This window comes from Antedon mediterranea, chromosome 4, assembly GCF_964355755.1.
Source record: "Antedon mediterranea chromosome 4, ecAntMedi1.1, whole genome shotgun sequence".
In the NCBI taxonomy this organism is placed as follows: Eukaryota; Metazoa; Echinodermata; class Crinoidea; order Comatulida; family Antedonidae; genus Antedon; species Antedon mediterranea.
Window position 1 is genome coordinate 9,299,400 of NC_092673.1, and position 21,010 is coordinate 9,320,409.

General features: G+C 34.1%; 1 protein-coding gene across 2 annotated transcripts in view; it reads left to right on the plus strand.

Annotated features, from left to right (window-relative positions):
* The first annotated feature begins 15,918 nt into the window (after positions 1-15,918).
* LOC140046569 (adenylate kinase isoenzyme 5-like) overlaps positions 15,919-21,010 on the plus strand; it is a 57,869-nt gene continuing 52,777 nt past the window's right edge. Inside the window, exon 1 of one of the 2 annotated variants that reach the window (XM_072091266.1) lies at positions 15,919-16,114. In XM_072091266.1, coding sequence (XP_071947367.1) covers positions 16,052-16,114 — 63 coding nt within the window. In that variant the 5' untranslated portion in view covers positions 15,919-16,051. The remainder of the gene's footprint in view (positions 16,115-21,010) is intronic. The other variant, XM_072091267.1, reaches the window with a different exon arrangement.

The window sequence follows — 21,010 nt, forward strand, 5'->3', positions numbered from 1 at the left end:
TTTTGTTTTCGACTTTAGCGTTGTTACAGCAGCATAAAGCTGTACATGGTAGTTTTGACTTCTTGCACCTACATCTATATGGTTATGCATCGTGTCTTGCATCCACAATAAATCATCTCTAACGAAGCAGTAGGAATTATAGCTTCATTTTTCAGAAGCACTGGTTGAAGTTTACCATTAGATAGCTCCCAACCAAAATCTGTTGGTAATAGCAAATGCTGGATTGGCGATACAGCTTTTTTCCATACGAGTGATTGGAAGTGTGCTCTTTTTATATGCTGGTGCACTGCATCGCTTGTTGGGGGTATGCCTCTGGTTTGTTTTTTTTAAAACATGGCATGCCTAACTTAAAACTGTCGATAAAGGACACCACCAGACAAAGATGAACCAAAACACAGCCAGCCAAATTGCTGGTCGAACTTTTTGGCATTACAAGAAAATAAAGCAGATCTGGCACGATTTCTATCAGAGGAGTTGATTCGTCAAGCTCCTATAGACAAAGAAATTGTCACAGCTGGTGGATTTATGGAAGAATCAGTTGTTAAATCATCAAAAGTCTACACGAATACGTTGTCTCTGGTACCAGATCATGGAGAACCGGACACGCGACTTATGCTGCCAATGTCCGATACGACACAGTTGTAGTTGCTTAGGGATACAGACGTACTGTGATTCTAGTGTCTCACTACCAAAGCATGGTATCCAAATGGATGATGACAGGGACATCCAAAAAAAGAAAGTATCTATAAAAGACATTTTTCAAGCCTTGCCGGATGGTTCTGCAAAAGCACTGATTCCATTCCACACTATTAGTGGATGCGATACTACCTCATATCCAGGGAAGAGTTAAATTACATTAATACATACATACAGTAATTTAACTCTTCCCTGCTCATATCTAAGTGGTCACTCAAAGGCATCGGCATGGGAAGTATTAAAAAAAAATTATGAACTAATTAAAGACATGGGAGAAAACCTATCAGTGACCAAGTTATTATGAAATCGGAAAGATTCATTTGCTATGTTTACGGTGTTGGTCAAGTTAAAAGTACCAATGAAGTTAGGCATGCCATGTTTAAAAAAAACAAAAAAACCAGAGGCATTACCTCCAACAAGCGATGCAGTGCACCAACATATAAAAAGAGTACACTTCCAAGCACTCGTATGGAAAAAAGCTGTATCGCCAATCCAGCATTTGCCATCACCAACAGATTTTGGTTGGGACTTATCTAATGGTAAACTTCAACCAGTGCTTCTGAAAAATGAAGCTATTACTCCTTCGTTAGAGATGATTTATTGTGGACGCAAGACACGATGCATAACCAATAGATGTAGGTGCAAGAAGTCAAAACTACCATGTACAGCTTTATGCCTGTCCTTCGTCGAGTGCAGACGTGTTTGAGCGGAGCTCTCACACGTATACGTTTTTAGGTACAGTACTCGCTTACCTGTGATAGCATGTTGCAAGGATAAGCTACTAACTGCATGAGACCTGTATACCTACCTGGATAGTGAACGTATCGGTTGCATTAAATATAGGTACAATTTTGTTATTTATTCTAACTAAACATCTACAATGGCCAACGTGGAAAACAAAGAGCCAAATATTTCTAATTTAAATATTAGCGCCGCTGAACCGAACACCTGGCTGCGATTTTTTTTTTCGTACATAAGTTGGGGACCCCCTCATGAAACGTCACAAAATAAACATGAATAATTCATCAGTTAAATTTTCTTGTTCCGTGTGCACCCAAGCGTATAGCAACAAGAAGTGATTACACAAGTGCGGTACGATTCTAGGCCTATCTCCGCTGTTGAAGAATAGCGGCGTTTTGTGTGGATTGTCGAAATAATCGGCCTTTAGTTTATGGTGTTTTTAATATAATTTATTACTAAAGAATTACGTGTTAAAATTATAGTTTCTATTAATACTATTAGGCCTAATTATTAGTCTCTAAACCCATGTCTATTCTAGTAGTAGCTGTGTGGATGTGTGTGACGTGTGTGTGTGTGTTAGGTATGACCAAAGATAGTTACACTATCTTTGGTAGACACAATCCGAGTAATAAGTCAGCAAAATTAAACAATAAACATTACACAAAAATACATTTTTTATTCTCGTGGGTCAAATCTTCCCATCTCATGTGTTCATATACGCGCATTTTTAAAGTTCCTTTGAGTACATTGCATATTGTTTGATAATTGATAGCAGAATTAAAAAAATACAGTACACAAATTATACACATTCTTTATTCTTGTGGGTCTAAGCTTTCTTTGGGCTATGTCCAAGAACGCGTGGGTGCACACGGAACAACAACTGCGATACGATTCTTTCTACAACACGTAATTCTTTAGTAATAAACTATATTAAAAACACCATAAACTAAAGGCTGATTATTTCGACAATCCACACAAAACTCCGCTATTCTATTATGAAATCAGCGGAGATAGGCCTAGAATCGTACCGCACTTCTTGTTGCTATACGCTTGGGTGCACACGGAACAAGAAAATTTAACTGATGAATTATTCATGTTTATTTTGTGACGTTTCATGATGGGGTCCCAAACTTATGTACGAAAAAAAAAATCGCCACCTGGCTGTCGACTCTCATCAAGTCAATCATGGGCTGCAAAACCATTGCTGATATTAAATCTACATTATGCGACGCAGTCACCAAGATTGTCTCCTTGGAAAAAGACATTACCATCCTCAATCTTGAAATCACCGGTTTACAAAAAGAACTGAGGAATTTGCACGCCGATATGCAGGAAAATTCTGATTTCATGGATGTTAAGCTGAAGGATATTGCCGAGGATACGCAGCAATCCACTACGGAATGCATAGAAGAGATACGCGACAAAATCGACAACCTAGAAGGACGTCAACGCCGTAACAATCTGAGGTTTACTGGCATACCCGAACAAGCAGAGGATAGTGAAGGTACTGTTAATTTCCTTTCCTCATTTATTTCCAATACCACCGGCATCAAAATCGCTAATGATGATATACAACGAGCCCATCGAGTTGGACCACGTAATACCACCAGGGATAAACCGAGACCACTTGTTGCATACTTTCTCAGATATTCCACTAAAGAAAGAGTACGCAAGGCAGCTCCAAAAGTGAGACCTAAATTTAAAGATAATAACATCTACGTAAATAATGATTTTACCAGCAGAGTGATAAGTAGAAGAAAGGCATTATACTCATCGATGAAATACCTGCATTCCAACAAAGTAAAGGCCTGGCTCCACCTTGACAAATTGCGTTACATAGATGCAAATGGTTATGTTCGCACATTCATCGACATGGATCATCTTGCCAAATACTACCCGAACCTCAAGGAAGCACATGCCCCCGTAGCTACTGAGTAATTCTAGTCGTCGCAATAATTTAACTTTACTTTGACTCTACTTACCGTCAACCGAAATATTACCTATAATATATTTTTTATTTCAAGAATTGTTTATTTTGCTTCTCATTAATTATGTATTAATGTATACAGTCTCATGCATGCTTATTGCTGTATTTCTTTTTTAGATAACGCTATACGCAGCTATTGTTAATGAATGTTAATTATCTTCACTTACTTCCTTTTTATGACTTTAATGTGAACTCTGAACTTACTAACAACAATGATATTTCTAACATAACCTTTAATCCAGTTAATTACAATGAAAATGACAAATATGATGAATCTTTTGATCAACTAATTAATAATCTCAATTCACAGTCAGTTACCCTAGATGAATGCAGCTTTTATGATTATTCACAATTTAATTCTAAGTTTAATACATCCTTTAATACTAAACTATCTCTCCTGCATCTTAATATTAGAAGTATTACGCATAAAGTTAATGATCTCGAATGCCTTTTGAATTCAATTAATAACAAATTTTCCATAATCGGTATCGGTGAAACATGGCTTAATGAAAACTCCCCTATTCCTTTCATTAATAACTACTCCTTCTTTGCAAGCAATAGAAGCAATAATCAAATTGGCGGAGGAGTTGCATTTTTTATACGTAATGATAATTATTAGCATTACAATTCGAAATGACTTAAAATTACCAGACGACCTTTCCGAATCACTTTTTGTTGAGATTGAAAATTCAAAGACAAAAAATGATATTATAGGCATTATTTACAGAGCCCCCTGTGGAGGGCTAGATTCTTTTACTAAATCCGTCGATAATGTATTACCCCAAATTAACAATGAAAACAAAAATTGTCATCTCATGGGAGACTTCAATATTGATTTATTAAAATTCCATAACCATAAATTAACAAACACTTACCTAAATACCTTAATTTCCCATTCTTTTTTTCCAACTATTTCAAAACCAACTAGGATTACCTCAACTTCGGCCACCTTGATTGATCATTTTTATTCCAAACAATCTAACTATAAAATAGTTGCTGGTGTTTTACTTAATGATATCTCCGACCACCTTCCTATATTTCAGTTCATTGATCAAGAAATTAATGATCAAAACCTTGATGATAATAGCGCCAACTATTCATTTCGTATAAACGACCTAAATGCCTTATCGATTGATTTAGAAGGTGAAGACTGGTCTATGATATTTGATTGTGACCCAAGATTGAGTTTTGATATATTTATTGACAAATTTACAAATATCCACTCCAGACACTTGGTTAAAAGTAGTATAAAATCAAATAAAACGTTTAAACAACCATGGATGTCATCTGCTCTCTTAAAATGTAGTTCTCGGAAACATAAACTTTATAACAAATATATGCACACACGTAGTAATAATGACAAATTAAACTATACAAAATATAATAATATTTTCACTAATCTTTGTCGCACTGCTAAAAAGAATTATTATACTTCCCAGTTTGATAGATATAAAGGTAATCTGAAGAACACATGGCTTGTAATAAATTCTGTTTTAAATAAAGGTAATAATAATAACAAGCACCCGAATCTAATTAAAGACGGTGATAATATTTACAAAACTCAAAAAGAGATATGTGAATCGTTTAACAACTATTTTTCTACAATTGGTCCTAATCTTATTAATAGTATGCCAACTAATATAACTGATCCATTATCTTATCTTCATTCTGCGTTTGCCAACTCATTTTATATTAGCCCAGTTTCAATTGATGATGTTAACCTAACTATATACAATCTAAATTCTAATAAAGGGTCTGGATCTGACGGTATTACTGCTCGTGTCTTAATCATCCACCAACTTACCCATTGTATAAATTCATCTTTTTTATCTGGCACTTTTCCAACACACTTAAAACTAGCTAAAGTTGTGCCCATTTTCAAGAAAGGTGAACGAAGTCAATTATCTAATTACCGGCCAATATCACTACTTTCAGTGTTTTCCAAAATTATTGAAAAACTCATGTATTCTAAACTTTCTGATTATCTCACAAAATTTGATATACTTAATAAACGCCAATATGGTTTTCGAAAAAATCACTCTACATCCCATGCCGTTTTAGATCTTATTAATAATATTACAAATTCATTTGAATCAAAAGAAAATTTATTAAGTTTATTTATTGATCTTTCAAAGGCCTTCGATGTTATTAATCACGATAATTTAATTAAAAAACTTGAGTGCTATGGAATTAGAGGTATTTCATTGAATTGGTTTAATAGTTATTTGAAAGATAGAAAACAATATGTTGCATTAGGATCTTGTACATCGTCGACGATGGATATTATTTGCGGAGTGCCACAGGGATCTGTGCTTGGGCCATTGCTCTTCCTTATTTATGTTAATGATCTGGCTAATGTCAGTAACAAATTGCAAGTAATATCCTTCGCCGACGACACCACCTTATTTTACTCTAATTCCAATATTGATTTATTATTTACTACATTCAATGATGAATTAACAAAATTTTGTGACTGGTTTATTTCAAACAAATTACTTATTAATACTCTTAAAACAAATTATTTAATTTTTCACAATTCTCAACGTAAACTAAAAGTTGATGACCTAAATATACTTCTTGGCGGAATTCAAATTGAACGCAAAACTGAAACACTTTTTTTAGGTGTATATATTCATGAAAACCTCAAATGGACCAGTCATCAAAATTACGTTTCGAAAAAAATATCAAGATCTATTAGTATTATTAACAGACTTAAGCACTTCTTCCCTCTAAATATTTTAATTTCTCTTTATAACACACTTGTACTTTCTTATTTCCAGTATTGTAACATTATTTGGGCTGCAGATTACTCTTCTAATATTGCTAGATTAACTAAATTACAAAAACGTGCAGCTAGAATTATTACTTTTTCACCATATAGAACCTCATTTGAACCCCTTTTTAAACGTCTTGGTATATTAAAATTAACGGATATCCACAATGTTCAAGTTGCCAGTTTTATGTTTAATTGTTTTAAAAACCAACTTCCTATTTCTATGATTGATATGTTCTGTAAACGTACCAAATTTCACAATTACAATTTAAGAACTTCTCATTTAAACATTCCTTTTGCTAGACTTACAAAAACTAAATTTTTTATAACTATATCAGGTCCTAATTTGTGGAATCATATCCCACCAAATATCAAAACGTCAATATCATTATTTACTTTCCGAAAAAAGTTAAAGAATCATTATATATCTAAATATTATACTGCTTAGTTAATATGCTTATTATCATTATTTATACTCATATACTATTTATGTCTTACACAAAATATTAGTTGTTGTTTATTATTGCAATCTTTAATCTATACTATATATAATGTATATATAGTATATACTATATATATACTGGAATTATAATTTATGTATACATATTTTTTTTTTTCATTTACCAATATCGGTAGTTATTTCATTTATAATTATCATGAAACTATTGAAATATAATTTAAATAATTTTTATAAAGAAGATGTTAGTTATGTTATTATACTGTAATTTTTTATCCTAAATTATATAATTATATATTCTAGGTTATTTTTATTTTTTTAGTAATGTGTTTTGTTATGGGTCCCTACGAGACAAGTTTTTAACTTCTAGAAGGGATCCATGATAATAATGACTACCAATTACTGCTTTATCTATGTTCACTTTAATATCTTTTTTTTATTTTGTATATATTCATTCATTATTATCTAAATAAATATTATCTGAATCTGAATCTGAATCTATGCCACTGTTAACAACGCTAAAGATGACGGAAACCTTTGCATGAATGATCAAAACTGATGCCCTTAACATGTTCATTCCAAATGTAGCTTACGTGTTCACATTTTCTTTCAAACCTATACAATCATAATCCATCATATTGATGGCAGGTAATTTCCAAATGTAACTTGCATGTTCACATTTTCTTTTAAATCTATACAATTATAATCCATCATATTGATGGCAGGTAATTTTCAAATTTCCAAATGTAGCTGACGTGTTACAATTCTTTTTTAAATCTATAATCATAATCCATCATATTGATGGCAGGTAATTTTCAAATGTAGCTTACGTGTTCACATTTTCTTTTAAATCTATACAATTATAATCCATCATATTGATGGCAGGTAATTTTCAAATTTTCAAATTTTCATATTTTTGTATTTTGCCAGTTTTCAAATCACATTTCTGTTTTTTAAATGGACAATAAAGTATATATGACTATGACTATGACTATTGATGGCAGGTAATTTTCAAATTTCCAAATGTAGCTGACGTGTTACAATTCTTTTTTAAATCTATAATCATAATCCATCATATCGATGGCAGGTAATTTTCAAATGTAGCTTACGTGTTCAAATTCTTTTTTAAATCTATAATCATAATCCATCATATTGATGGCTGGTAATTTCCAAATGTAGCTGACATGTTCACATTTTTAAAAATCTATAATCATACTCCATCATATTGATGGCAGGTAATTTAAAATTTCAAATTTCAAATTTCAACAAATGTAACTTGCGTGTTCAATTTTTTTTTAAAAATCTATATAAATCATAATACATCATATTTGATGGCAGTGAATTTTATAATTTTACTAATTATTATTGTGTATAAATAATTTCATAGTTATGCAATTATATTATATTTAGTATACAGTAGGCCTATGCTGTAGTTTAAAGGTCAATAACCATACTATCGGCCATTCTTCTACAACATGTGCCATTAGACTGGATAGAAACACACATGTTTTAAACAATTTAAAAAGAAAAAAAATGTCATAAGACCAAAATTTTCAGAGTTATATTATTATAATTGACTAATAGTTCAAAGGTCAATAGTTGTAGAATGGGCCATTTTTTGTAAAAACATTTCATTATAATAAATATGAATGTATAGTTTCTGAACAATTTGAGCCCTATTTCGTGTCTCTCCGATTATTGGTTACTGAGATACGATAAATCAAGGTCAAAGGTCAAAATGTCAGAAATAAGACTTGCATCCATTTTTTGAGAAAATGTTTCATTAAAGTGAATATAAAAACATATATTTAAAACATTTTGACACCAAAATTAATTATCTGTGACTAGTGGTTCTCGAGATATAGGGTAATTATAAAAAATGGCCGCCATTTTTAATTATGCAAATTAAGGGCTTAGATGGCCGAATTTCGCTTGGGATCCGCCATATTCGTAATCAGCGAGGTCGAAATATCCTAAATCAAGTGGATCCCAGCTTCTACCCAAAAGTGCTTCTTGATTCGTTTTCTAGGCCGTTTTTTTGAGAAATGGAACCTGTCTAAAAAAGAATCACATAAAAAGTAACAAATACATTTTTAAATTGATGATTTTACAGACGTTTTCTCGCACACAAAATGACTAGCCTACAGTACACTAGTAGCAGTATACTGTAATGTAACTCCTCGAGCTCCCCATGCTCAATGTTTTTGTTTCTATGGAACGTCAAAAGAGCAAAAATTATATAGAGGGCTGAAAACTCTGTTGGAGTCAAAGATCTTATAATCTAAAGATGTGACACTACCCGCGTTTACGCGTAACACTTTAGAAGCGTCAAATTATAGTGCGCCCCCTCGCAAGTAAAGCCCGGCGCACACTCTAGAGCTTTCGGCTGAGCCAACTGGCACGAGTAAAGGGTCTTTCACACCTGTTCCGGCACGGTTCCGGTCCGGCGAATCGAACATCAATGTTTCGTTTTCACGCGGCTATGCACCAATCGATATGCGCGTAGCCGCGTAAAATCGAAACATTGACGTTCGATTGGATTTTCCGGCGCCGGACTGGAACCGTGCCGGAACAGGTGTGAAAGACCCTTTACACTTGGCTCACTAAAAAATTTGCCGCAAATTGTGATCGCGTTCTATCGGACGCACACTAAACGCCTTCAGTACGCGATTTTCTGATTGGATAATTACTTACTACGCTATACAGCACGCGCTGAAATATCATAATAAATCAGAACATGTCATGCGCAGTGGAATTTTTTAGTGAGCAGGAAGCTCACGTTCGGCGCACACTTGAGGAAAATGGCACGCGTGCCAAAAAATATTAAACACGATAGATATTTTCCTCAGCGGCACGCGTGGCCGATTCCTCACGAAATCCCCGGCGCACACTGTGAGGCAAGTGTTACTCGTGGCAGTTGGCTCAGCCGGAAGCTCTAGTGTGCGCCGGGCTTAACGAACTTTTGCGTGACGATTGCAATATTCTTTAGAAAATGGGATTGAGGAGTCGCGCCAAAGTTTGTATGGTTAAGAAACACTGAATGAAAAGAGAAAAAGTGGAGGGATGTACTGTGCTGCAATTAATTGTAAAAGCAATTCAAAGGCCAACCCAGAACTTAAGTTTTACAATTTTCCCAAAGACAAGATCAGGTAAATTTATGTAATTAAATAAGTAGCCTAGCCTAGTACATCTTAACAACATATGCTATGATTATATAGGCCTAGGCCTAGGGACTAGCCTAATCTTACTTTACTTTTTTTTACTTTTCAATTTATACATAGGCTAGGCCTAGGCTATATTAATAAACTAGGCTAGGTAGGCCTATTATTAATAATTATTATTTAAACGTATGAAATGATTATTATTATCATTATTAGGCTACTAGGCCTAGGCTAGGCCTACTAGGCTAGTACATTAGTTATATAACAGTGAAATTACACTAATTTCACTGTTCCCTGGTTATATATTACTTATCCTTTAACATTTAGTACCCTTAACAAACAATTTTTAAAACTTTCAATTCAAGAAACATTTATTGACCAAATATCATTACAATTGTTGGCATATAAGTAAAAATTTGGTCGAAAGAATACAAGAAGCCCAATTGGCATGTCGCTGTAGGCCTAGTCCCTCTTTTTACATTGTACAAATAATAATAATAATATAATACTTAATATAAACAAATTGTGATCTTGATTATTTCATGCTTTCCGTCTCATGGTTAATATTTGCTTTCTGTCTCATGGTTATTTTATTTCGTTTAATTTAACTAGCCGTTACATACATTACAGTATATTACTTATCCGTTGAGTAGCCCTAACAAACAATTTTTAATTGAATCTTATACTTAATATTTATGAAATTCAACCGTTAGTTAGTTAGTGGTTTTAGGTTAGGCTTAAGTATTTGATTTTAGGCCCTAACCAATTTGAAAATCAATTAGCATGCACGTAGACGTCCTATAATTACGTAAACGTTAATTATGATAAAGCAAAAACTCACTAGACAATTATTAATTTACAGGTGTGCAAAATGGGCCCAGAACACACGACGCGCGGATTTGAGAAGGAAACCAAGTTCCTATTTACACCGTAATAGCCACTTGTGCAATATTCATTTCGAAGAATCTCAAATACTGATTAATCAACAATAACGCCTTTAAGTTTATACTCACAGGCAGACTAAATCAAGATTGCCTTGAGAACTTATTTTCTATTGTCAGAGGGAGAGGGGGTCATCGCTATTACCCAATGGCAGATGAATTTAGAGCCTCCCTGAAGGAAGTTATGTGCAACAGGATGTTAATTCCGTCAGGGAATTCGAATTGCCTAGTAGAAGACACTGATCGACAGCTAGATGGAATTGATGCAATAATGATGGCCCAATCATCATCATCATCATCGCATCATGTTGCCGATCAAGAAGACAACGATGCCACCACTGACGACAACTGCTGCTTAGAAGACTTTGAGATGACTCAGCTAAATACTTTAGTATTGTAGCCGGTTACGTCGTCAAGAAAGCAAGTGTAAAGCACAATTGCGATATCTGTAACAGTGCGATGCGAGAAACCAATCGAAAACTGGAAGACCCAAAGCAGCTAGTTCCTAACACATTTTATGAAGCTGAATGTTTGTTCACCAGCAATTGAAACATTGCTAATTGAAACGTACGTAAACCTACGCATATTCTATGCTGTTAAATTCTTCAACAGAGACATAATCAGTGATAAGAAGAAGAGTGAAAAATTAATTAAAGTATCACATTTATGAGGTATGCCATAAAGTTGTAGGAGGTCTGTACGCGCCTTGGTCTGTGCATTATCGGCTAGAAATGATGATCATTACGACGGTCTGGTATGATGATTGAATAATTGTAAATATGATGATTTTATTTCAATGTTTCTACATTTTTTATATTTCTTCTGGGTGGCCCGTGCATCATTTTGCAATAGTTATTGAGTTAATTTTAAACTGAGACTACTATAACATAACTAATTGCTATCTCAGGTTTTAAATAAATTATAATAACAAATGAATGTCATGGCGAATGATGGGTACATAATGTCTCAGAATTGACTATCATAATCTGTTTCATGTCATGACTGTAGGCTTAAGCCTATGATTGTTTATAAATATATTCCTAAAAATTACTGCAATAAAAATAATAGTCGAAGTAGTGATTTTCAAAAAGTGACTTCTTGTTCTTTTTTAATTGTTTATAACACACTATTGGACTACTATATTTTCCTAATCTGTACTGTTTTGCTGCTGGATAAAAAGGAAGAACATATCAAGAACAAAAACGGAATACGATGCGCTTAGTGTTGTTAATACCAGAGGGACCGACTCGCATAAATAAGTAGTGATGTGAGTGATGATTACTCCTAGATGATGATTTTGAGGATGATGATAAACATTCAATAATAACAACAATATTCAGTAATTAAAACAAATAGAGATATACAAAGTACAGGAAATAATTTATTATAATTTAATCGCACATTACCGCAATTATTGTGATGAAAAAAATTGAGTATTCAGTTACAATACAGTAGACATATCTGATCCATAAATCTACTCGTTTGAGCGAGAGGGCGCCCTATAAAATGAGCTCCATGTGTGTTACATAAATCGCACGTAAAATTCCGAGAGTATCCTATCTTTAGTATATAAGATCTTTGGTTGGAGTCCATCTACAGTGTGGATGGAACAATGTAAAATTAAAATTGTAATGATAATAGTATAATCATGCAAGTACGAAGAAATAAATACTGGCAAATAAATTTTAACTTAAAAATCATGATAAGTTTTTTTGTTTCGTTTTCTTTCTGTTTTTATACTTGTACTATTATTGTTGCTTTTTTGGCGCTCCATAGAAACAAAAACATTGAGCATGGGGAGCTCGAGGAGTTACATTACAGTATACAAAGAAACGTCTGTAAAATCATAAATTTAAAGGATTTATTTATTTGTTATTATGTGTTTCTCCTTCTGAAAGTACTTATAAGTCCTAATTTTAAAGTGTGGTATTCAGGATAAAGTTAGTCAACAAATTTGGAGTCAAAATAAGAAAGGCAGGTGCGTAAGAAAAACATCCTCTGAACCAACACATTGGAGTAAATATATACCAACAAACAACCCGTCAAGTTTGTTTGTTGTAAAGAAAAAATATACATTTACTCAACGGGCAAAAATAATGTGAGTTTATCTATGTTTTGCGGTAGTATTAAATTATATTTATGGTAATAAATGAAACCTACTGTGTTTAAAATTATGTATGGATAAACAAGTATTGTTTTTAAGCTGTAGTATATCTTAGAATTTGTAATCTTAGGTCTTGGGTCTTAGCTTTCGTGATCTTAGGTCTTAGGGGGTCTTAGCTTTCGTGGTCTTAGGTTTCGTGACACCCTTCTTTCTTCAGTAAGCCTAGGATTCTAGGTCAATTCACGTGATTGCCTTCGCGCACTCTTCTTCACACACACACCATTATGCAAAATGTGTCGAGGCTAATCGACAGCTAGGCAAGACATTAAACTAAGTAGTAATTGAACATAGCCCAAAGAAAGCTTAGACCCACAAGAATAAAAAATGTGTATAATTTGTGTACTGTAATTTTTTAATTCTGCTATTTTATTATCAAACAATATGCATGTAAGTACTTTAAACTTTAAAAATGCGCGTATATGAACACATGAGATGCCCAAAGAAAGCTTAGACCCACAAGAATAAAAAATGTGTATAATTTGTGTACTGTAATTTTTTAATTCTGCTATTTTATTATCAAACAATATGCATGTAAGTACACATGAGATGGGAAAATTAGACCCACGAGAATAAAAAATGTATTTTTGTGTAATGTTTATTGTTTAATTTTGCTGACTTTTACTCGGACTGTGTCATACCTAACACACACACACGTCACACACACCCACACAGCTACTACTAGAATAGACATGGGTTTAGAGACTTATAATAATTAGGCCTAATAGTATTAATAGAAACTATAATTTTAACACGTAATTCTTTAGTAATAAATTATATTAAAAACACCATAAACTAAAGGCTGATTATTTCGACAATCCACACAAAACGCCGCTATTCTTTTATGAAATCCCACGCGGCAACCACAGCGGAGATTAGGCCTAGAATCGTACCGCACTTGTGTAATCACTTCTTGTTGCTATACGCTTGGGTCCACACGGAACAAGAAAATTTAACTGATTATTTTGTGACGTTTCATGAGGGGGTCCCCAACTTATGTACGAAAAAAAAAATCGTCATTTCCCACACTTGTGCTACCAACTCTCCATATTTTCCCACACTTGTGCTACCAGGCCCTCGAAAATATACCCTTAAATGCGGCACCTCCCCGTATGGAAATATTTAAGAGTGACCCCCCCGGGACAAGAATATAGAGAGATGGCCAGAGGAATTTAGCCCCCGCGTCGGAAAGATTCTGGTGCCACCACTGCTGGATGGAACATGACATCACGCGGAAACCGCAATGGGCTGGGCCCAATGTTAAACGATTCGTACAAAGAGACACCGCCAGACAAGTGCGTACCTATTTTTTGTTTAGTTAAATCGCTGGCAAAATGCATACTTATAAAGTGTAATAGCCCTCCGACGTACTCACGACGACGTACTCAAATTATTTGAGTACGTCGTCGTAAGTACGTCGGAGGGCTATTGGAAAGGGTCCTACTAAACACCACTTTCAACCACGTCCTAACACTCGCAACCTAAATTCATATTAATTAAAGTACATTTGGCTTAATTATTGTCTTATTATCAATAAAAACCTATTTTTCAATGAAAGTAATTGACTATGATCACAACCTTGGTGGGCTGATTCCGTAGACTTGTAACCAAAAATGAATAAAATCAGTATTTTACATCTCTAGTGGTTATGCAAATTTCTTTTTGATATCCACTCCCATAGTTAAGGCATTTTTTTTAAAGCTGTTTGAAAAAAATCAGGCTATTCATTAAAACAAAAAATATATGGAAAATAATGAGATTATTTTCCATATATTTTGTAAAATAATGACTCAAATGACTTTTAGTGACAATCAATGTGTAGTATGATTCATATCATCAGCTTTCATTGAGCCTAATTCCAAAACAATTGGTGCATTTCATCAAATAATGTGCCATAAAATAAAGATACTAGAGTAAAATTGCGTGAAAAAATACGGTAGGTCATTGACATCTGACCAGAAACTGCATTACCAGAATCATTTAAGAATTGGATTTTCAGATGTAGCCTACCAGAGTATGTCTCACAAAAATCATATAAAGACCAATGGTAAAATATGTGCACTAAATCGACTCATCTCTCAGACTATATGTAGCAGCTACTATACCCAGCAGCGCGACGAGAGATAATTTTCGCTTACCGCGCGTGAAAACCATTTCCAGATTTTTCCGTCACATCTTGAATATTCATGTGTGGATTCAGGCCCTCTATAGTTTCTGCCTTAACCTAATAGGAAAAAAATAATGTGTCCGGTCAAACTACTACTAGAAAAAAAATAATTGTTTAAAAATTTAAGATGGCAAATATACTTCAAAATGGCTGCCATTTTTCTCAAAAGAGAAAAGTTCGAGAAAGATCTATAGATTTAGATTTAGTAGATCTTTACCAAATTGAAACCACAAAGAGATATGTTGTGAAGAAAGACTCAATTCAATTTTGGAGGCAATGTAGACCACTTATTATTATTTTTACTAATTTTAAGCCATACGTCAAAACTACAAGACGGTTATCACTTGATTCTTTATCCTTCTCTTTTTACTACGAAGGTTGCAACTCTATGAGTGCCCTTCTAGTCTGCATAATATTTCCAAGGTGTGATTTGTGGAATTTCATCCTCTCATCATATGTAAAAGTATAGAGACTAATATATGAAGTCTATATCTATGAGTAGTTAATGGTGATACGTAAATCATGTGTGAATGTTACCTAAATCTTTGAAAATAAGGTCAGGTGTCGAAGTGGCTATGGAAATACGTATCCTGTGAAAATTACCTAATCCTTTGAAAATAAGGTCTTTACAATTTGGCTCTTTCACCATTTTTACGGCTCTTTTACCGTTGCGTTCCCGAACGTAATTGTAAAAGAGCCGTATAAAATGGTGAAAGAGCCAAATGGTAAAAGGGCCGAATGGTAAAAGAACCTAAGAAGGCAGTAACGGCGTTCCATAGACGTTGTGCAGTTGCTATGTTTATAGAATAAGCTCCTCCCACCACCAATACATACACACATCGTATTTGTTTACCTGGAGACGAGATGGTAAAAAAGACAACACGCGACGTTTCATTCTAGCCTACCTAGCCTAAATTTGGCTGAATTTCTCTTTATTTTCGCTGGGCGTTTTTTAAACACACAAATAATGACATCTAGAGAAAAAACAAAGGTGTATCTCGCTCAAAAAGAGATACCACAGCTATTTGAGGTAAGCCCTGGGTAACTACTAGAGTTGACTAGCTACCTAGCCTAGTAGGCCTACTAGCCTAGTAGGGCCTATAGGCCTAGCTAGGCCTTAGACTAGGCCTAGGCCTAGGAAGGCCTAGCTAGGCCTAAAAAGTCTAAATAAAACTCTAGGCTAGGCCCTAGTCTAGCGTAGCCTACTACTCTGGCTAGGCCTTAGCCTAGCCTAGCTAGTTAGGAGGCCTACCTACCTAGAGCTAGTAGTAGCCTAACTAGCCTAGAGGCCTAGCTAGGCCTAGGTTAGTAGTAAGCTAGGCTAGGCTAGTTTAGGCCTAGCCTAGTAGCCCTCTCTAGGCCTAACTAGGAGGCCCTAATAAATAGTCAATACCAAATAGCAATACTAACTAGGCCTAGCCTATATCCTAGGCCTAGCTAGGCCTGTACGCGAAATTTGGTCCGGGGCCAAAACTGGTCCGGTCGGATCGATTTTGGCGTTGAAACAGCCGCTAAAACAGGTCCGGCTAGGCCAAAACTGGTCCGGCCTTCAAAATCGCTAAGTTATCCATAAAAATGTCATAAGAAGCCTGGAAAAAGTCCAAATGGTTGAAGTAAACTATGCTTAGAGTAAATATACTAAATATTACCATAAAATCGAAAAGAAATTATCGAAACGGAGAGATTAAAAATGTGAAAGAATAAATCGGCGCTCGGTTCGGAATCTTCCATTATTCCATTGTAAAATTCGTAGGATAAAGTATAGCCCCCCCCCCCCCCTCACCCTCTTAGCATAGTAAAAAAGGACTTTTCATTCATTGTATTCATGTATTTTGATTAAATAAGGTTAGATTATATATCCTCACATATTTCCTCATTTTATCGTTTTAAATTAATACATTTTCAGTATATTACCGGGCGGTTTAGAATTTGTTTTTATTAATATTTAATATATAACTTTAACTTGCACTGAAGGGTTTAAAAAAGAGGGTTCAACATCAACGTTTTGCGATCGTATTTTAACGTACTGCATCTGTTTTAAAATGAAATGTCAGTAAAATTATAAAATGATCACCTATTTATTCTTCAAAGTGAGGAATTAAATTTCAGTTATTCTTTGTCTGCATACATATTTAATACAAAATTTAGATTTCAGAAATACTCATGGTTTCAGCCGATACAATAGTAAATTAATTTGACACGAATTTAGACTAGCATGATATAAAAGAACACTTTTGTTGTTTTTTTTAATTGATGAGGACTACTTGGCCTGCCTTTTCCGCCAAAAAAAGGAAAAGAAAAAAATAGTTTTCACTTATATTTATAAAAGAAAAAACAAACGGTTATATTAAACCAAAAACCCATTGGCTGTTGGTACAGTTTTTGCAGGAAAACAAAATTGTTTTGATCCATTTTTGGTCAAAGTGAATAACTATTATGGAACATTATCATTTTTCGGGGGACAATACATCAACAAATGTCCCTCCTAAAACTTTACGTTTTTTCAAAATTATTTCGCATTTAAAAATAGCTAGATTGTGTCGTTAATATGATTAAGTTTAGCCAATACTACTATGCGCCATCTATTTCGTGTAGAAAAGTACAGTAGGCCTATCATCCACATGATAATGCAAAATTACATTTTATAAACAGTATACTTTGTGTAACTGCATAAAGTACTTAATATTTTGTATATCATTTATACGATACAATAGTAATACGTCGCATTTATATACAAGCATTAATAGAAAAAAATGAATTTACCATGTGTGCTGTTGTTTGGGTAGAGAGGCTATAAACCCAGGAGAGGCCGGAGCCTCCCTTTTCACCAAGACATAAAAATATGAAGTGATCGTAGAAGAATGAAATAGAAAGAAACAAGATATTAGAATAACAGCATGGGATGATAATATAAATGAAAACCGTAAGGGTAGGGCCCACGCACGGTGCAAGTCCAAGCTCTTTATATCTTGGCTCTATGTGCATGTGAGACGCATCATATCCAAAACTTACATATTATTTTTTATTTGACAAAACATATTCATGTGTTATAGCACGTCCTTTTAATGAGGGAAGGTATGAGAGTTGTTTTCTCTAAAAACTTTCTCCTGGAAATGTTCGACATCGCACAACAAGTTGAAGATATTTGGCTCAATTTCACAATGTTGTACATCATACCGATTGTCGGTAAATTCGCTTACAAAATTGACAGCATGTAAATCCAAAGCTCGCAGTGTAGCTTCATCTGCGTAATTGTCCACAAAAACAGCGTTTAAGAGTGCTTGTCACCAAAATTCGTAATTTAGTGGCAAGGGTCAAAATTTCGAATTGGCTCATCATTTAAATTGTGAATATTGTATAGGTTCTGACAACTTAAAATATCATGTATGAACTCATCTTCATTAAATTCTTTATAATCTCTATGATATATCGTTTATGTTTTTTTTCTTTTTCTGTAAATTTAATACAACTATATATCATAAAATGGTCACTGAGAGCTATTTTTGCGACACCACTAGAATAGTGCTGGTCTGGTATAGTAGTGAGTATTAAATATATACAGCTTGATGAATGTGATGTTACCCTTGTTTTATCAACTGGGTCATTACAAACATATTCTCAAGCATATTAATCGGATTATTTGAAAGGTAATCGGATTATTTGAAAGGTTCTCGTCTAAAACATAATCAATATTGAAATCGCCAAGTAAAACAATTTCGTTATTTTCCATACTAACTTTTTCAAGTATATCATTGATCAAATTAAAATATTCACAATTTGCATTTGGAGGGCGGTATAAACAACATATTAGAATATTTTGACTTTTTTTTCCTAGTACAGTAGCTCTATCCAAATTGCCTCAAGATCAGTTACAGATAGGTCAGATCTTTCTTTACATATGTTCCGCATTCGAATCCAGTTGGTCGTGCATGCCTTCTGTCATAATTGATTTTCTGTCTTTTCTGTGCCGTTTCGATGTTTTTTACGCAGTATTTTTTAAACACGCAAATGGCCTAAATCATGTTCTAAAATTGATCAAAGCGTAATTTTAAGCATTTTAAAATGTTAATGCGCGATTTTGCACGCAACGCCCTGGTTAAGCGTACCATTTTTAATATGTTTACCTTAGTTGATGTATAGTGAATTTTCTTGTTTTAAATTACAGTATTTATTACTGTATAACAATATAAAACATAATACAGGTAATACAGTATATTATTCCATTGTAACAATCAAATACAGTAGGCCTATTTAGGACTCATACATTTTGAATTAAATATATGAATTGTGTTTTGCCAGATTGAAATAAACCTATAGGCTAGTCAAATAATTAATTGTATATTGTACGTTCAGCTCTATGTTATAACATTTTGAGGTGAGTGACAATGGGTGTATAGACTTAGTCGTTCGCATCCATCCCATCCACGTTAGATGTGCCACAGCTTTTTCAGCTGCGGTCCTCGGTTGCGGTGTAAAGATTTTTTTTAAAATTACAAATACTACCAGTACGTCTAAATAATGATATTAGAGCGTAATAATTGGATTCTAAAAAGTTCATATTTTGGATAATTTTGAGAAAATGGCAAATTTAGCCCTCTTATTTTTCGCTAAAACTTGATTACGGCACTATAAGATGATGACGCAACCCACACGTACACCAATCAGTGATATTATTAGAGCGTAATAAGTAATTGAATTCTTAAAAGTCCATAATTTGGGGTGATTAAAAAAAAAATCTCTGTACTATTGTTTTACCTTCTTTTTTTTTCGCTAAGACTATTACGAAACTCGTGTTTGTCGTATAGCTAAATTCGTGAATGTGGGAACCGGTCGTTCCACTGTGGTGTCGTTTGTCAATTTTTTATCTTTATTAATGTTAGTATTGCTACCCATATCGATTGTTATTATCGTTGTTGTTTTATACTACTATTAATAATAAGAGGCCAGTGGTGGCCACTTGCACCCCAAAATGTGGACTGGAAAAAAAATAAGGCAGGTGTAATTTCTTACAAAGGCAAAAAAAAAAGATACTGATAGCAGTAATGACAACAACCTAAAATAATAATACTAATAATAATTAACGTTCTATATTTTATTATTAATCATTATTGAATACGCCCAAGACTTATTCAGTTTGTACATTAATATCTACACTTAGACATAATATAAAATTGCTAGAGGGCGCTTAGTTTTAAACGAACTGAACAATAGAATATCCCAAAATCCGATTACTGTAGAGTTTCTTTAATTAGTGTTTCGATAATTTCTTTTCGTTTGTACGGTAATATTTAGTATATTTACTTTAAGCATAGTTTACTTTAACCATTTGGACTGTTTGCAGGCTTCTTAACACATTTTAAAGAATAAATAAGCGATTTTAAAGGCCGGACCAGTTTTGGCCTAGCCGGACCTGTTTTAGCGGCTGCTCAGCGCCAAAATTGATCCGACCGGACTAGTTTTAGCGACCAAAATCGATCCGGCCGGACCAATTTTTCCGGACCAATTTTGGCTATACTAGGCTAGGGCTTCCTACTAGCTAGGCCTCCTAGGTCTACTTAGGCCTAATCCTATACTAGGCTAGGCCTAGGGTAGATGTACCAATTAGCGGTTTGTCCCAATTAGGCCTAGGCCTAGCGGTTAATCCATTTATTAATTAATGTAGGCCTAATTTATTATTTATTCACAACTATTGATTATTTTTTACGTTATTAGTACCTTTAATATATTCTTTCAAAGTTACAATCGTTTATTTTATAATTCCCTAAGCTATTTCATCGCTGGCCATCAAAACAATGAATGACCTCTTGACCCCATGTGGAAAATTTCACGTCTTTAGCGCGAACTGAAGAAAGGGGGTACCCTCCACTTACATGTAGGCAAGTCACATGTGACGTGATATACCTACAAACTGCATTTCACCTGTTAC